Below are 17,426 nucleotides of genomic sequence, written 5' to 3'. Positions count from 1 at the left end.
CCCCTCTTGAGGGTATTTTTAAAACAAAAATACCACATAAGTATATTTGGAACAAATAATCTGCCCAATATACTGATATACCTGTTCAAATCAGGATAAAGTAAAGATGTCATCTTATGGGAAACACAATATACATATTTCTTCTTTATACATATATACATATATGAATATACGTAAACATGTATATTACATATACCTATATGCATTCCTATTCAAGTATAAGGCAGAAAAAAGCAAAACCAAATCAAAACACCTTTATTAATTCCATATACCAATTACTATGACAACTTCTCTCATTTTTCATTGAGACAACTAAAATATAACTAGGCAAACAAGTTATTTTATCATAAACTTCAAAATACTACAAATCCACTGAGCTCTGCTGGGCTTTTTTGCAAACACATAAAATTCTTTCTTTCTAAATTTCCACTAGTTCCTAATAAGATACCCTATGAGTCAAATTTCACTGAAGAGTTTTAAGTCTCTTTTAAAAATGTGGCCCAACATAAAGTATTTAAAAAGATAAAACCTGGTTTCATATGTATTTTTCCATTATTTCAAAAACTGAATTAATTTCATCTTTTAAAACAAAATTTAGACAATCTTCAGGGCAATTCAGCTAACTTACAGTGTTAGTTGGATCTTCTTGTAAAATTCTATCATATAGTTGTATAGCATCATCATATCTATATAAAAAGAAAAAAAATCAAGAATCATTATTTTAAATTTTAGTGACAAATAGTAAATACAGAAAAAGACTAAACTGGCAGGACTTTAAATGCATTTAAAATTGCAATCCAAGTCTCTTCTGATCTTCATGTAACAACAGATATTTGCTACAGTATCATTTTTTAAAGAAAATAATTCACGTATAAAGTATTTATAGAAAAACTTAATATACTGATTCATGAACAACAACAAAAAAAGAGATGAACAAAAATGCACTGATTCAATCTGGCCTAAATACAAAGGTAAAAACTAGCAACACAAAGATACCTTTGTGGTCCTAGGTATACCTAGAATTACAGCCAATAAAGCATAAGAACAAGTTTAATTTTAATAAACAAATCCATAAGGAAATGATCTGTGATTTAATTCTCCTCTTTAATGAATACTTATGATAGCTTTTCTTAGTTGAGTTGGTTCAGTTCAATTCATTAAGCACCTGTTAAATATACACCTGAAATACACTCTCCTGGGTTACAATCTTATAAAGGAAATAGTTAACAATTTATCAATGAAAAAAATAATCAAATATTTCAGCATATGACTAACAAGCCAAAATAAACATTATGTGATAGGGAATCAAGGGGAAGGATACATCAGAAATCACATAAAGAACATCATATACTCTTATATTTGGGAATCTTGTTTAGGGTGTAAGGGAATAACTGATTCTGAAATTCCTTCCTAACAGTATCCATAACCCTAACTCTACTCCAATCAATTTCTCCATTTCTAGATACAGATCTTTAAAGAAAACAAAGAACAATGTTTAAAAACTTTCACAGCAATGTTTCCAAAACTAGGAACAACAGCTAAATTCTTGAGATCTATTCATAAGTTTCCTAATTTTTTAATTTTATATTTTTCTCTTAATGATATTCAATATATGAATATTCTATTATCATTACAATGACACATCTTTTAACTAAATACTGCCCCACAATTTTAGTGCCCAAGCCTCTTGTGATTATGATCATGCTAGTAGGTAAGACTATTTTAACTGTAGCAGAGAACTGAGAAAAATAAAAGCAGACTTAATTTGTAAATGTGTTCATACCATACAAAGACCAAATAGCATCACTGCACACTAAGTCAAACAGACTTGAGTAGTTCAAATTAAATTAGTTTGGACCTCAAACTACACATGGTAATATAGAAGTATGTTAGCCTCAAAAGAGCCTGCAACTAAATGGGGAAACCTAAAATAAAATCATTAAATAGTAATAAAACAAAACAATGAAGTATATAAATAAGGACAAAATAAATGTTATACAGCAAGGGTTCTCACAAGACAGAGTACATGAGAATCCCCTGGGAATCTTTTTCCAACTACATAATCTCTGACAAACACACTGGGAATAACAGAAGATAATAGGAAACCATTCATTTCATTAATATAACAATAACCTGAATTTTAGTAGTTTTCTAGTTTTGGGGGTTTTTTATTAGAAAACCTACATTGTTTTTATAGTTGTACAAAAACTATACACATAGTGGCACCTGGGTGGCTCAGTCAGTTAAGCATCTGCCTTTGGCTCAGGTCATGATCTCAGGGTCAGGTCAGACTCCCTGCTCAGCAGAGATTGCTTCTCCTTCTCCCTCTGCCCCTACCCTCAGGTTATGTGCTCTCTCTCTCTCTCAAATAAATAAATAAAATCTTTAAAAAAAAAGAAACTACACACATAAAGTATTAATACCTAGTTTTATATTTAAATATATTTAAGTTTTTTTTTTTTTTTTTTTTTTTTTTAAAAAATTTTTTTTTTTTTTTTTTCAGAGAGAGACACAGCGAGAGAGGGAACACAAGCAGGGGGAGTGGGAGAGGGAGAAGCAGGCCTCCCGCGGAGCAGGGAGCCCGATGCGGGGCTCGATCCCAGGACCCTGAGATCATGACCTGAGCTGAAGGCAGACGCCCAACGACTGAGCCACCCAGGCGCCCCTAAATATATTTAAGTTTTACTATAATTAAAAAATAGTAAGTTCTGTAAAAACTATGATGGTTAATTTTTCTAACTGAGCGTGATGCATATCAACTTGACTGGCCATATGGTGCCCAGATTAAATACTATTCCTGGATATGTCAAAGGATACTTCCAGGTGAGATCAGCATTTGAATCTGTGGGCTCAGTAAAATAGATAGCCTTCCCCAATGTGGGTGGACATTACCCAATCCCTTGAGAGCTTGAATAAAACAACTGCAGAGGAAAGAGGTGTTCACCCCTTTTTACTGCCTCACTACTTGAGCTGGAACATCTCATCTCAACTTCTCCTGCCATTAGTCTGGAATTTACACCATCGACTCCCTGGTGCTCAGGCCTTTGGACTTGGACTGAGACTGAACTACATCACCAACTTTCCTGGGTCTCCAAGTTGCAGACAGCAGATTCTAGGACTGCTCAGCCTCCATAATTGCTTCATAATAAATCTCACCCTCTCCCTATGCATCCTTCCTCCCTCCTCTCACCCCTATATATGTACAGCAATATCTTCTTGGCTCTGTTTCCTTAGAGAATCCTAATACACTGAAGGTCCACAAGAATTTACCTTTAGTCAGCAATGTTCTCAAACCTACTTGTCTATTCTCCTGCAGGGCTTCTTTTAAAAGAAAGATCTGGATTACACCTCTAACAAAGTGATCTCTGTTAAGTGGGGAGTAGGCAACTACATATTTTTTTTTAACATGCCACAGATCACTCTAATTCAAAGACACATAGTAGTCACTTTAAAAAAAAAAAAAAACAGCAAAACCTTACTGAGTAAAATGATTACATGAGTTTCAATTAAAGAGTAAGGCTTAAAGAATTAGAGTTCAGTAGGTGTCTTAGAAAACTTGACTTAAAAATAAATTATTGTTACCATATCAATTTTTTTGTTTGGTTAGAAGATGGGTAGAGGGATAGTAACTATTAAAATGTGTGCTTTGAAACTAGTACCTCTCAAATCTTTACAAGTTAATTTTAAAAATCATTCATCTTAGCACTGGGTGTTATACGCAACTAATGAATTATTGAACATTACATCAAAAACTAATGATGTACTATATATTGGCTAATTGAATTTAAATAAACAAAAACAGAAAAATAAAAAAATCATTCATCTTGGACTCTGGGATGTGTTTGGCTATTCACACATTTTAAGAATGCTCTAGAAATTTATACTATTTGAAATAAAACAAAAAGTGATATTAGAGTAGAACACTGATTCAGAAACAGTCCTTTGTAGATTTCTTCCTTCTGTCCTTTGATTCAAAATTACCTTCTGCTAACCTAAAATAATACTATTTTATTTATTTTTCTTTATCTATGCCCTTCACTTGCTTACAAAGACAGTCTAATGGGATTAAACTGTATATATACACAAACACATAAGCTAAGGAATAAAGGGATTAAGAAAAATTATATCAATACATTCTGCTTACTAAAAGCTACTATGACATACAAGTTAACTCTGTCTTACCTAAAACACCAAATTAAAACACTGATGAAAGAAACTGAGAAAATCAAAAGATATCCATGCTCATGGATTGGAAAAATACTGGTAAAATTTTCATACTACCTAAAGTAATGTAATGATTCTGTGCAATCCCTATCAAAATTCCAATGGCATTTCCCACAGAACTAGAATAATCCCAAAATTTGCGTGGAACCACAAAACACCCTGAATATCCAAAGCCATCCTGAGCAATCAGAACAAAGCTGGAGACATCATACTTCCTGATTTCAAATTATATCACAGGGGCGCCTGGGTGGCTCAGTCGTTAAGCGTCTGCCTTCGGCTCAGGTCATGATCCCAGGGTCCTGGGATCGAGCCCCACATCGGGCTCCCTGCTCCGTGGAAAGCCTGCTTCTCCCTCTCCCACTCCCCCTGCTTGTGTTCCCTCTCTCGCTGTGTCTCTCTCTGTCAAACAAATAAATAAAATCTTAAAAAAAAAAAAAACTGTATCACAAAGGTATAGGAATCAAAACATTATGGTATTGGCATAACAACATAAATTAATGTAACACATAAATTAATGTAACAACAGAAAATCCAGAAACAAACCCACACATACATGGCCAACTGATTTACAAAACAGAAGCTAAAAATATACAATGGGAGAAGGATAGTTTCTTCAATAAATGGTGTTGGGAAAACTGGACAGCCACATGCAAAAAAATAAAACTGGACCACTACCTTTACACCACACATAAAAATCAACTCGAAATTGATTAAAGACATCAACATTAAGACCTGAAATAGTAAAACTCCTAGAAGAAAACATAAGCAGTAAGCTCTCCGATGTCAGTCTCGGTGATGATTTTTTAGATTTGACACCAAAAGCAAAAGCCAACAAGAGCAAAAATAAAGAAGTGGGGCTGCATCAAACTCAAAAGCTTCTGTACAACAAAGAAAACATTCAACAAAATGAAAAGACAACCAAGACAGACATACAGGTACATGAAAAGGTGTTCGACATCACTAATCAACAGGGAAATGAAAATCAAAACCACAATGAGCTACTACCTCACACATATTAGAATGGCTATTATCAAAAAGACAAGACATAACAAGTGTTGGCAAAGATGCAGAGAAAAGGAAACCCTTGTGCACCATTGATGGGAATGTAAATTGGCACAGACACCATGAAAAACAGTATGGAGGTCCCTTAAAAAATTCAAAATAGAACTACCATTTGATCCAGCAATTCCACTTCTGGGTATTTAACCAAAGGAAACAAAATCACTATCTTGAAAAGATATTTCCAACCTCACGTTCATTGCAGCATTATTTGCAATAACTAATACATGGAAACAACCTAAGTGCCCATTGACAGATGAGTAGATAAAGAAGTCTGACATAATGGAATATTATTCAGCCATAAAAGAGAAAGAAATTCTTTTATTTATGACAACTTGGATGGACCTTGAGGGCATATGCTAAATGTAACAGTCAAACAGAGAAAGACAAATACTACATGATCTCACATGTGGAATCAAAAAGAACACAAACTCACAGACACAGAGAACAGATTAGTGGCTGCCAGAGGTGGGCAGCGGGGGTGGGCAAAATAGGTAACAGTGCTCAAAGGGTACAAATCTCCAGTTATAAAATAAGTCCTGGGAATATAATGTACGGCATAGTCACTATAGTTAACAATACTGTGTTGTGTAAGTGAAAGTTGCTGAGAGAGTAAATCTTAAAAGTTCTCGTAAGAAAAAAAAAAGTATAACAATGTATGGTGATGGATATTAACTAAACTTACTGTGATAATCATTTCACAATATACACAAATATCAGATCATGATGTCATACACCTGAAACTAATACAATGTCAATTATATCTCATTAAAAAAATAAGTAACTTCTATACCTCGAATACCTGGAAGGGTACTACACATATGTCATTACTAATTCCCAAAACAACCCTGATAAATTGGTAGTACTCTCATTTTGCAGAGGAATAAGGCTAAAAGGCTTAAATAATTTATATAATGTGCCAGATATACAACTAATAAATCCTAGAAACAGGATTTAAAACCAATCCTTACTCCAAAACACAATCCCATTTCACTAGGCCAGAGATGGTAAATGAATTGCACTCCTGTGTCAAATCCTATTTATTGGGAGTAACGGGCAAGATTTATGCTGAAAAGCACTCTGACACTATTCTGAAGCTCAGTAGCAAAAGATCTTGCACAATTAATGATGTTGTCATGGAGGCAGGAGAACCTATATCTAGACCCCATGTTTGCCATTTTAAAATGGGATCATACTGTTTTTAAGATTCAGTTACCTTTCCATGGCTTCAAATCTCATGCCAGTTAGTCTTTTGACTCTGTGACTGCCAGGGAACTGTCTTCTCAACTCCTGAAGACAAAACTGAAAAAATAATCGGTAAAATAGACTTAAAGAGTAGTAATTACATTACATACACTAAATGGGCTACAAGGAATGGCCTATATAGTCTTCAATGTATCTTCTTAAATCATTTCATTAGTGTACTCTAACAACATGAAGTGAAATTAACTGGTAATGAATAATGGGGTAAAAGAAGAACTCTGAAATTACAGTGGGAGCAACAATCAGTTCTCAGAAACTGATTATGCTCTTAACTGGGAAAATAAGCAGGTCATGGGATACACTAATAACTCTTCAGATACTGGCATATTACTCCTCCTTCACAATTGCTTCCATAACGTGTTAGGCCCAACTTAAACGTTTATAACAACTTCCTGGCTTTTAGTTTCTATTATCTAAGCATTCTCTTGAAAAAATTAAGCTCTTTGACAGTACTCCCAAGTCCTGCAAATACTATAACACAATTTGCCCTGTTAATACATGCCCTCATGTATTAACCAATCATTTTGTCAGTACACATACCATGATTTGGGGTCATAAAACACAGACACCAAATCTGGAGAGTACCAATCTCCTTTGGGAGATATCCATAACTCACCCATCAACTTCAATAAATAAAGAATCAAGTATTTTGAGCACCAACTATGTTCTCAGCAACATATGAGGATTTTAAGAGTCTTGGAAGCACTAGAAATATTAAGGATTATAAAAATGGTCCATTCTAGTGCCCCAAAGCATAAGTGACCAAAAAAATACCTTTCACTAGTGAAGAAACTATTAATTAATAAGAAAGTAAGTTATAACATGATCTGGAAATATAGCTTTCAAGTATGTGGCTAAAAATCTGCCACACTAAGAAAAATATTCAAGTTAGTCAAAACTGAAGATGATGTTCGCTTATTTCTTTGACACCACACAAAACTCATACTGTTTGGTCAATTAAGCTGTGTAGGAATTCTGAACATTAAAAAAAATACTGTGTTACAAAAAAAGCTACCATTTAATTTGATCTCCTGCTTTGGTTATCAACATTATCTAATTTGATTCTCCTACTTTATCAAATGGCATTTGGCTACTTAAAAAACAACTCAATATTTCCCTTAAGATGTAAGCTGCCACCTCTGTAAATATTTAAAAGACTATTTCAGAGTTAAGTTGGTTAAGTGTCCAACTCTTAATTTCAGGTCAGGTCATGATCTCGCGGTCATGGGATCGAGCCCCAGGTTGGGCTCTGCACTGAGCATAGAGCCTGCTTGAGATTCTCTCTCTCCTTCGCCCCCTAACTCTCCCCCCTTAAATAGATAGATAGATAGATAAATAAATAAATAAATAAATAGACTCTCATAGGTTCTGAAGGTAATCTAAAAGGTTTTATGGAATATTTTTTTTATTACTAGCAGCTCCACTGAAATTAGATGTATAGCCAACATAACATAATTAATTACCTTGGAAAAAAACAATGCTATTTCAGAGATGCATATATTCTCTGGTATTTCTACTTTCTGTTTGCATGTACTTTCTTTGTGGCTTAAATGAGGAAGTAGCATAAAGTAGTACTTAAGAACTCAGGATTATAAAACAATAGAACAAAAAAGCCAAAACCTCCACTTCTTGATTTATGAAATGAGTATAATGATAGTGTCAAGCAAAAATCAAATTAAGAAATAACTGTTAAGATTAAATAAAGTATGATATAAAGCATTTAGCACAGGGCCTATCACAAGTTTTCAAAAATACAGCTATTATCATTCTTTTATTTTAAAAGCAGTATTAATATTTTAAGTCATATTCTACACGTGTTAGGATTTTCTAATAATTTAAGAGATACATTTACAACACTGCAAAAGAGTATTTAACATTATGTATAGATCTTCCACTTACGATAGGGTTACATCCCAGTAAATCCATGGTAAGTTCAAAATATTGAAAGTCAAAAATGCATTTAATATACCTAATCTACTGAACAGCATAGCTTAGCCTAGCACGCCTTACACATGCTCAGAACACTTACTTTAGCCTATAGTTGGGCAAAATCATCTAACACAAAGCCTATTTTATAATAAAGTATCGACTATCTCATGTAATTTACTAAATACTGTACTGAAAGTGAAAAACAGAATGGTTGTATGGGTATAGAATGGTAATAAGTTTATCAGTTGTTTACCCTTGTGATCACATGGCTGACTGGGAGGTATAGCCCACTGCCACTGCCCAGCATCATGAGAAAGTATCATACCACCTACCATTAGCCTGGGAAAAGACCAAAATTCAAAGTATAGTTTCTACTGAATGTGTAATACTTTCACACCATCATAAAGTTGAAAAATCCTAAGTCGAATCATCGTAAGTCAGTGACTCTCTGTTATGAAAGTCATTCAACAAGCCAAAAGATAAACTTGTTTTAAACTATATGCTTCTTATTTTAAACTCTGTAATAGCATAATTTACCTCTTAACTAGATAACCTTCACCAACTAATTTAACCTCTTCAGTAAAACTGGAATACTAAATACTTCCCAAGATTATTAAAAAGATTTAAGAACATTCCCTGTCCCAAAGTACCTAGTTAGTTTCTCCTATTCTTTTTTTTTTTCTCCTATTCTTAAAAGTAGCACTGAAAACGACCTATAAAAGCATTCAAATACAAGCCATGCACAAAATTTTAGCTACTTATAATTCATGTAGCAAATTTAAAATAAAATAAAATATAATTAGTTTAAATACCTACCAATGCCAAGTCATCTCGACCATAGTCTAGGGCTGCAATCATCACTTGCTCATATATGATCCAAACTAGACAGAGAGAGAGAAAAAAAATGAATTTAATGTAAAAATCTCCCAAAAGAAATTATTCTTCTTGTTTCTGATATCTTAGAGAACGTTACTTGCAACTGAAAATTGATTTATTACATATCTAGAATTAAGAAAGCATCCTTATGTGCTTTCAGTAATGTAAAATATTTTAATATCTTATAAGGTTAAAAAAATCTACTATTATTTAATACCTTTGCTCTTCTAAAAAATTCTTTATGAAATACATTTTGATCAGACCAGGACAATAGCCCTGTGAGCTTTAAAAGAAAAATACCTATTTGATTGCTTCACTACAACCAGCAATTAGAAATCCTTCTCAAAATAATGCATCATTAGACATCCTGAGAAGTTTTTTTAAAAAAGGGACAAATCATAGATTGATATAAACAGCAGGAAAAACATAATAAAAAGATGCTTTAAAAAAAAAAAAAAAAACTAAAAACCAAAACAGAACACGAGCCAAGCATGAATAAAGAACTTACTATCATCTCCAAGCTTAGAAGCATATTCATTAATTAATTCCTCTCCAACTTCCACAATTTGCTCACTGTTTCGTGAGTTTTCTTCTCTCCATTTTCTCATTTTATCTCGCATTTCTGAAAAAATAAAGTTTGTTATTACATATATATTTGATCAGTATCAAAAAATTGATAAGGAAGTTGAAATCAACTTCTCAGGTAGGGAAAATAAAGTCACACTAATATAAGTCTATGGTATGTCAAAATTCATAAAGCAGAAAACCAATTTAATAAGAGCAACAGATCCTTTAGAAGATTAAAGACCTTACAACTGATGTTACAACTATAAAAGTAATGAATGGCATTGGTCTGCTACAAAGATCCTTTAACCCTTTAAGCAACTATGGATCTTCACTTTTTTGAAGTTACAGACAACTCTCAGAAATTGATAAAAGCTAGAGATAATTTTCCCAGGGAAAAAAAAAAAAACACATAAAATTATACATAGAAATCTCAAAAATCCAAAGTACTCCTGGAAGCTCCTACTCACTCAACAATGTAAAATTTCATAATCAGGGGATCATATTAGGCAATCAGCATTGAAAGGATAGTCATCACAAAACTTCCTTAATAACATTACAAAAGTATATACAATGTATAAAGATACACAACCATGCAAGAAAATAAACAGTGACAGATTCAGAACAAAGGAAATCTTTCGATTATATATACAATAATAAAAATGTAGAGTAAGGTAAAAAGCACTAGCAAACAAGTCACAAGAACCACTTTGCATATTATAAGACAAGAGGAAACAGGAATTTTAATGAACAGCATATTGACAGCAGGAATAATAACGAGGAAAAAGAAAGAGTACCTAATCCAGTAAACAAAAGATCTTTTTCATATAGTTATGGTAGAATGAAATGTCCAATTCGCCAATCACATAGATGCTTTCTTACTCCTACCTCTGAAAATCTAACATATTTATTCATCTGAAGTACCAACTTCTTCCTTCTACAGACACAGATATAGAATAGATTTAAACAGTTAAATTGTTGTTGAACACATGAGTTAAATAAACAATATGCCAGGCCCCTAGAGAAAAAGTATAAAAGAAGCACAAAGGATTTTCACACTTTCGTATGCATTATCTGAGTCCCTATAGCTCAAAGTCTAAAACAAACAAACAAACAAAAAAACAAAAATCCAAGACAAAAACAGATCCTAAATGATCTGAGAAAATCAAATTAACACACAGTTAATTCCTTCTACTGACAACTAGAAATCAGCTTGACTCTCACTACACAGAGGAAATAACCTTGCACTGAATCTTACAAGGTTGAAGAGGAAATGGACAAAAAAAAAAAAAAAAAAAGGTCATTCATACCCCACAGGTTAAGGGCTCAGTCCCACAAAACTGCCCCCACTTTAGACAGCAATCACAAGTCAGGGCCACCAATATTTCTGACCAACTGTCTATAAAGTCTAGGGTTCAGGGTGCCTTGGTGGCTCAGTCGGTTAAGCATCTGCCTTTGGCTCAGGTCATGATCTCAGGGTCCTGCGATCAAGCTCCGCATCAGGCTCTCTGCTCAGCGGCGAGTCTGCTTCTCCCTCTCCCTCTGCCTCTGTGATCTCTCTCTCTCAAATAAATAAATAAAATCTTAAAAAAAAAAAGTCTGGGGTTCTCACAACCACCTCCTTAGGTTTGCAAGAATGCCTCAAGGAACTCAGATAAGTGCTTCACTTATTATTATGGATTTATTATAAAAAATACAACTCAGGAACAGCCAAATGGAAGAGCTACATAGGGTAAAGGGGGGGGGGGAGGGAAGGGAAGCAGAGGAACTTCCATGTTCTCTCTAAGCGAGTCACCATCCCAGTACCTTGATGTGCTTACCAACCTGGAAGCTCTCCAAACACCATTGCTTAAGGGGGGTTATGGGGATTTCATTCCACCGGCATGACTGATCTCCAGATGATCTCCCCTCCCAGGAAGTCAAGGAATGAGACTAAAATTCCAACCTTTTAATCTTGCCCTGGTCTTTTGGATGACCACCCCCCAACCGGAAGCAACCAGCCTCCAATCATCTCATTAGTAGACAAAAAGATACTCTTACAATTCTAGAAACTCCAAAGGTCTTAGAGGCTCTTGTGTCAGAAACCCAGAAAAAAAGACTAAATATAACAAAAACTGTTCCTATCAACCCTATCATTCAGGAAATTTCAAGGGTTTAGGAGCTCTGTGACAGGAACTAGCGACAAAAAACCAAATACACACCCCTTATCACATCACAACATATGTTATCTTTAGATCCACAGCATGGGTTCTCAAAACTCATTCAAACTCTATCCCCTATACCATGGTTCACTTACAGTCTTAAATCCACATTCACTTTCAACCTAGCAGATTATTTTATTTTATCTTAAAGATTTATTTATGGGCACCTGAGTGGCTCAGTTGGTTAAGCGACTGCCTTCAGCTCAGGTCATGATCCTGGAGTCCCAGGATCGAGTCCCACATCAGGCTCCCTGCTCATTTGGAAGCCTGCTTCTCCCTCTGACCCTACCCCCTCTTGTGCACTCTCTCTCTCAAATAAATAAAATCTTAAAAAAAAAAAAAAAAAAAAAAGATTTATTTATTTATTTGAGAGAGAGAGAGCATTTAGAGGAGAGGGGCTAGGGAAATGGAGAGAGAAACCCACGCAGACTCTGCACTGAGCACAGAAGCTGACCTGAGGCTCGATCTCACGACCCTGAGATCACAACCTGAGCCAAAATCAAGAGTCAGATGCTTAATCAACTGGGCTACCCAGGTGCCCCAACCTCACAGATTATTTTAAAAGAGGAGTAAGTGCCTTGGGAATATAAATTATTTAGTGTTTTACAGATCTTATCCATAACACTGCACCCTTTGCCCATATGCTGAACCCAAATTAGGCTAGCATTCAAGGTGCCAACCTAGCTCTTACCTTGAAAAAATTACCTTCACAAAACATATACATATCCATAAGTATGTATCTTTAGCTTAGAAGTGAAATCTCAGGGTATGTTCCATGAGATCTGGGATCCTGCCTGTCTTGTTTAGCACTGTATCCTCAGGAACTAGGACAGTGCTTAGTGCAAAGTACTCCAGATATGTATTTAATTAACATGTTATTTAGTATATAGGCTAATAGTTAAAGCTAGGTGTGAATGAGATCACCCACAGAAGGCATTTAACCTTTTAATTTTAGACTCTTTGAATCTGATGAGACCTTTGAACCCTCTTTTCCCAGAAAGATGTACATGTTTACATACATTCAATTTTACATACAATTTCAGGGAATTCAAAGACCACATGAAACTTACCCCTCCATCAGTCAGGATTCTATTGATCTCAGGTTTAATAACCACCAATAATAGATTAAGTAGAGTGCTAAGAAAAGAACCATTAGGGACACTAAAAATCAAGGAGCAAATGGATATAGAAAACTCACAAAGGAAAGGTCTGAAAAGTAAGAGGAGACCCATAATGTTATTATGAAACCAAGGAAAGAATGTTTCATGGTGTGATCTGCAACAACTAATATAGTGGTAAAAAAAACCACATTAGACCTGGCATTAGGTTTCCCTAGAAACCTTACTGGAATGAGAGGGCATGGAAACCAAATTATGTTGTTTGGATGACTGAATAAAGAGAAAGTAGAGACAGTAAGTACTTTAATAATTATTTTTCCAACAAATATTCATTTAGTGCCTATTTCAAGCCAGGCATTGTGCTAGACATCCTATCCATATCCTGGTCAAATATCCTATTTTTGAGAAACTTGGCTATACCCTTCTTACAACTCTCTTTCCCACCTCCAAACTCCTAAGTAGTAACTCCTCTAACAAACATTAATTTTCAACCGGTTGAATAAGTAAACCATATATTCTACTTTTTTTATAGAGCCCAAAAGATTGTGTTAGACTTACTATATGGGTCTTTTATAAACGTGATAAATTTTCCTATCACAAGAATTATAGTACTTTTTGAACAAGCCATTTCCACAACCTTAATTCATGATGCTGTTCAATGGAATTCTTAAGGACACAGGTCCAACTGACATGCCCTCCCAAAAAAAATCTAAACAAAAAACTATCTCTAAGAGTCCTCTATCACCTTCTAAAATCCTAAAAATTTGTTACTGTAAGTCTCTGAAAGAAAAATCTAGATCACTCTTTAAAAGTCCCCTAAAACAGAACTCTGATTCTGGAAAGGTCTGAAACCTTCATTTTACAAATAAGCAAACTATATCCTATTAGTAAAGTGAGCTGCCTAAGTCTACCTAAGATACTACAGAAATTTTTCCAATACTAGAAAAATGGCTTATAGTCTTTTGTGACAATTTGTTAATGTTTATTATTAATGCCATTAACAATTCACTTAGTCAACAAATAATGACTGAGCAACTCCAAAATGTCTAGCACAAGACCAAGATACGACTGGTCCCTCCCTCCATTCTAGGAGACAGAAGTTTAAAACTTAACAAATTGGATAAGTACTTCAATAGTATGAGGACACAGAGTTAAGGGCCAGGAGTACATTTTGTTGCTTTTGTTGTTGTTTTTTTCTTTTTAAAAAATTTTAGTGGAGGGCTAGGGTAGGGTGGTCAAGGAAGGCTCTCTGAAGTTCATGACCTTTGAGGGAAATTCTGATAAACAGAATATATAATGGTAGCAAGAACAGGGCAAGAAAGGAAAAACACTCCTAGTGGAAGAAATAGCATCTGTCCAGCCCTAAGACAGAGGAGTAGGGGAATTCAACAAAAGTCAGCATAGCCAGCTCACAAAGTAAGGGAGAAAATAGTTAAGATAAAGCTGGAGACATGGGCAGGATCATATTTTTTATAAAGCACTTAATAGTTTAAAAGCACTTTAACATGCTCTCTTTTGTTCAATCATACTTGTGAAGTAGCTAATATTTATTATTCTAAATCCACTCCTCCTTAGAATACCCACAGGATAAAGTCCAAGTTACCTAGTTAAGTCACCTTGTCTGCTGGTAGGAATGATAGTTACACATCTACTTGTTCCTACCATCTAAGAAACCTATATTGAACATACCTTCAAAGTAACACTTTCTAAAAAGCATGAAATATTTGAAACACTTTTTAAAAAGCATTAAAAGTAACAGCCACATATCTACCATCTGGCTTAAAAATATATCCTGACACAAACCTTTTGAAACTATGTATTTTACAGGTCTGTCCTCTCCATTAGACTGTGAACTCCCTAAAAGTAAGGACTGTGTGTTACTTAATTTAATATACCCAGGATCTAGCACAAAGCATTTAATACTTTTAATATAATGAATTCCCCAAATGCAGGTAGAAATACTGTTCACAGTGAGCTAGAGGCCACAAAACCAATGATAAATTATTGAATTCAGTTCAAGTATAAAGGAATTTTACCTTTTCCCATACATGTTTGCAATTTTGTAATAGTGGATAGATACATTCACCATTAAATGGTCAATATAACTTTCAGTCCACATGTTATTAGGTCATTGTTTAAATATCTGAAGAAGGAATTCACTAAACAAATAAGCTATTAAAGTCTACTGTTAAATGATGAGAATAGAAATTTCAATTACACAACTTTCATGCCCTAGAGAAACTCGAGGCTCTTCTCTTAACCATGCTTCCCACTAAAGTTTTTAAGAGAACAATCTCTTACAGAATTGGTTCAAAGTTTGGCTGCTTCCAGATTTAAACAACACACTCCACCTTAGATTAAAGTAGGATGGGAAAACAAGTCCATCACACTTATGCATATGCCCAAGATAACCAGTTATTTTCCCTTTCAGAAAAGGAATTACTGGCAGGAAGTGAGAAGAAAGTTGTGTTACGAGTCTAAGTGTGTTTTGAGGGGAAATGGGGCAGCGAATACTGAAGAGGAGAATTCAGAGACCCAGTTTTGCAGAGAGAACGAAATGTAAAGTGGCACGTAGAAAAATCAGATTTGTTCATGGGTCTTTCACAGACCTTTACTGCACAGAGTTGTAACCTTTACACAGCACTTAATAAAAGGCCTATAGACCCTGTATTTCTTGGCTGCAGGGAAGCTTCAGCAGGCAACTATCCCGTCTCCTCCGCGCCGCCCAGCAGCCACATGAAATGTGTGACAGCCCTCCCGCCTTATAATGGAAGCTACCCTGGGCCACTGTACTGGCGCAGAAGTACGTGGGTCAGTCTGTCGATGAGCACAAGCGGTGGGGAACACCGCAGACTCCAGTCGGAGGCCGGGCCAAGGAAGGGGTCAGCCTCAACCTCCACCTTAGCCACCACCTCGGCTCGGCCCGTCCAGAGAGAGCTCCAGTGCAGAAGACAGACCGGAGAATCCACGTCTCCACCGGGAGCAGTTACTGCCGAACCGCTTCCCAGGGCTTTTGGTCTTTCCGCACCCGCCCCGCCCGCAGTTACCTTCCCAAGTGACATCGTAAAGCTCTGAGACCTTCGCCATCTTCTCAGAACCTGGAGGCAGGGAATGAGAGGGCGGGGAGACACTGTCACGTGACCTGAGACCGGGAGGTGGTGAATTACGACACCATTTTTCATTGGTCGAGAGAGCGGAGGGGGCGGGAATCGCTGCGCACGTGCACACGGCTCTGCGGAGGGGCTGTTGGGGAAAGGGGCGGGGCCAGCTGGGCGGCGACAGGCTTTCACGGACTTTGAGGACGCCGTGGCTGAGCGCTGGGAAGTGGAGTCGGCTTGCTTTGAGGTGACTTTTTGCCAGGGATTTTTTTTTTTTTTTTTAGCAAATGCTGTTTTGTTTTGTTTTGTTTTTTTAATATGCACCACTCTCGGTTTTTCTTTTTTTTCTATGTAGCTGTATTCGTTCTCTTCCCACTCCCTAATAGTACCTTGTTCTCGTCATGCACTGCTGCAACGTAACGTTCTGCTCCAATCCTTTATTTGCCCCCCACTTTCCTCCTTCCTTAATGGGGTTTGCTTTCCATTTTCTTTTGAATGTTCGAGTAAACTGTTACACTCCAAAAACTTTTTAAAATCTGTTTGAGGGACTAAGCGGGATTCTGCCTTTTCACATTACGTTTGTGTGGCCGAGGACTTCTTAATGTTCACCTCAATGTCTTCTTGCCAACCTGGGTTAGTCTGCCACTCTAGATTTGAAAACTCGTAAAACCAGCCAATATGTAAGTCCTTATAAATAAATGAAATACTGAATAAATGTACGAATGAGAGCATCCCAGCCCCTGCACTTCGCTCCTCTGTAACCTCACGGGGGAGCCTCCTTCCCCGCCCTTTCCCACCAAGCTAATTGCTTTCAGGGACATTAGACCCCATCTACTAGACCTAGGGAGAAATGTCTGGAGTAGAAGAAATTTAAGTTCACATGCATATATTTAGTATTTAAAACAATGGAAACGTAAAATTGTACAGGAAGAATATGTAAAGTGAGGAAAGAAAGCTAAAAATCCCTACATTACAGCCATAGCTAAAGGACAGTGAAGAAGAGGCAATCAAGGTAGGAGAAGGGAGAAAAGAGAGTCACATCCCACAAAGCAAGGGAGTAGAACTAAAAAAAAAAAAGGAACTATCAATAGCAT

At 35.8% G+C, this 17,426-nt stretch overlaps 1 protein-coding gene across 3 annotated transcripts in view; it reads right to left on the bottom strand.

The window, feature by feature from the left end:
- EMC2 (ER membrane protein complex subunit 2) overlaps positions 1-16,364 on the bottom strand; it is a 54,887-nt gene extending 38,523 nt beyond the window's left edge. For all 3 annotated transcript variants that reach the window (XM_032415913.1, XM_032415912.1, XM_032415911.1), the window contains exons 1-5: positions 16,282-16,364; positions 9,860-9,973; positions 9,292-9,356; positions 6,500-6,585; positions 629-686 (exon numbers count right to left, since the gene is read on the bottom strand). In XM_032415913.1, coding sequence (XP_032271804.1) covers positions 629-686; positions 6,500-6,585; positions 9,292-9,356; positions 9,860-9,973; positions 16,282-16,321 — 363 coding nt within the window. In that variant the 5' untranslated portion in view covers positions 16,322-16,364. The remainder of the gene's footprint in view (positions 1-628; positions 687-6,499; positions 6,586-9,291; positions 9,357-9,859; positions 9,974-16,281) is intronic.
- Positions 16,365-17,426: the final 1,062 nt, after the last annotated feature.

Source organism: Phoca vitulina, unplaced genomic scaffold, assembly GCF_004348235.1.
Source record: "Phoca vitulina isolate PV1807 unplaced genomic scaffold, GSC_HSeal_1.0 scaffold18, whole genome shotgun sequence".
Taxonomy (NCBI): Eukaryota; Metazoa; Chordata; class Mammalia; order Carnivora; family Phocidae; genus Phoca; species Phoca vitulina.
This window is presented reverse-complemented; position numbering and strand designations above follow the sequence as displayed.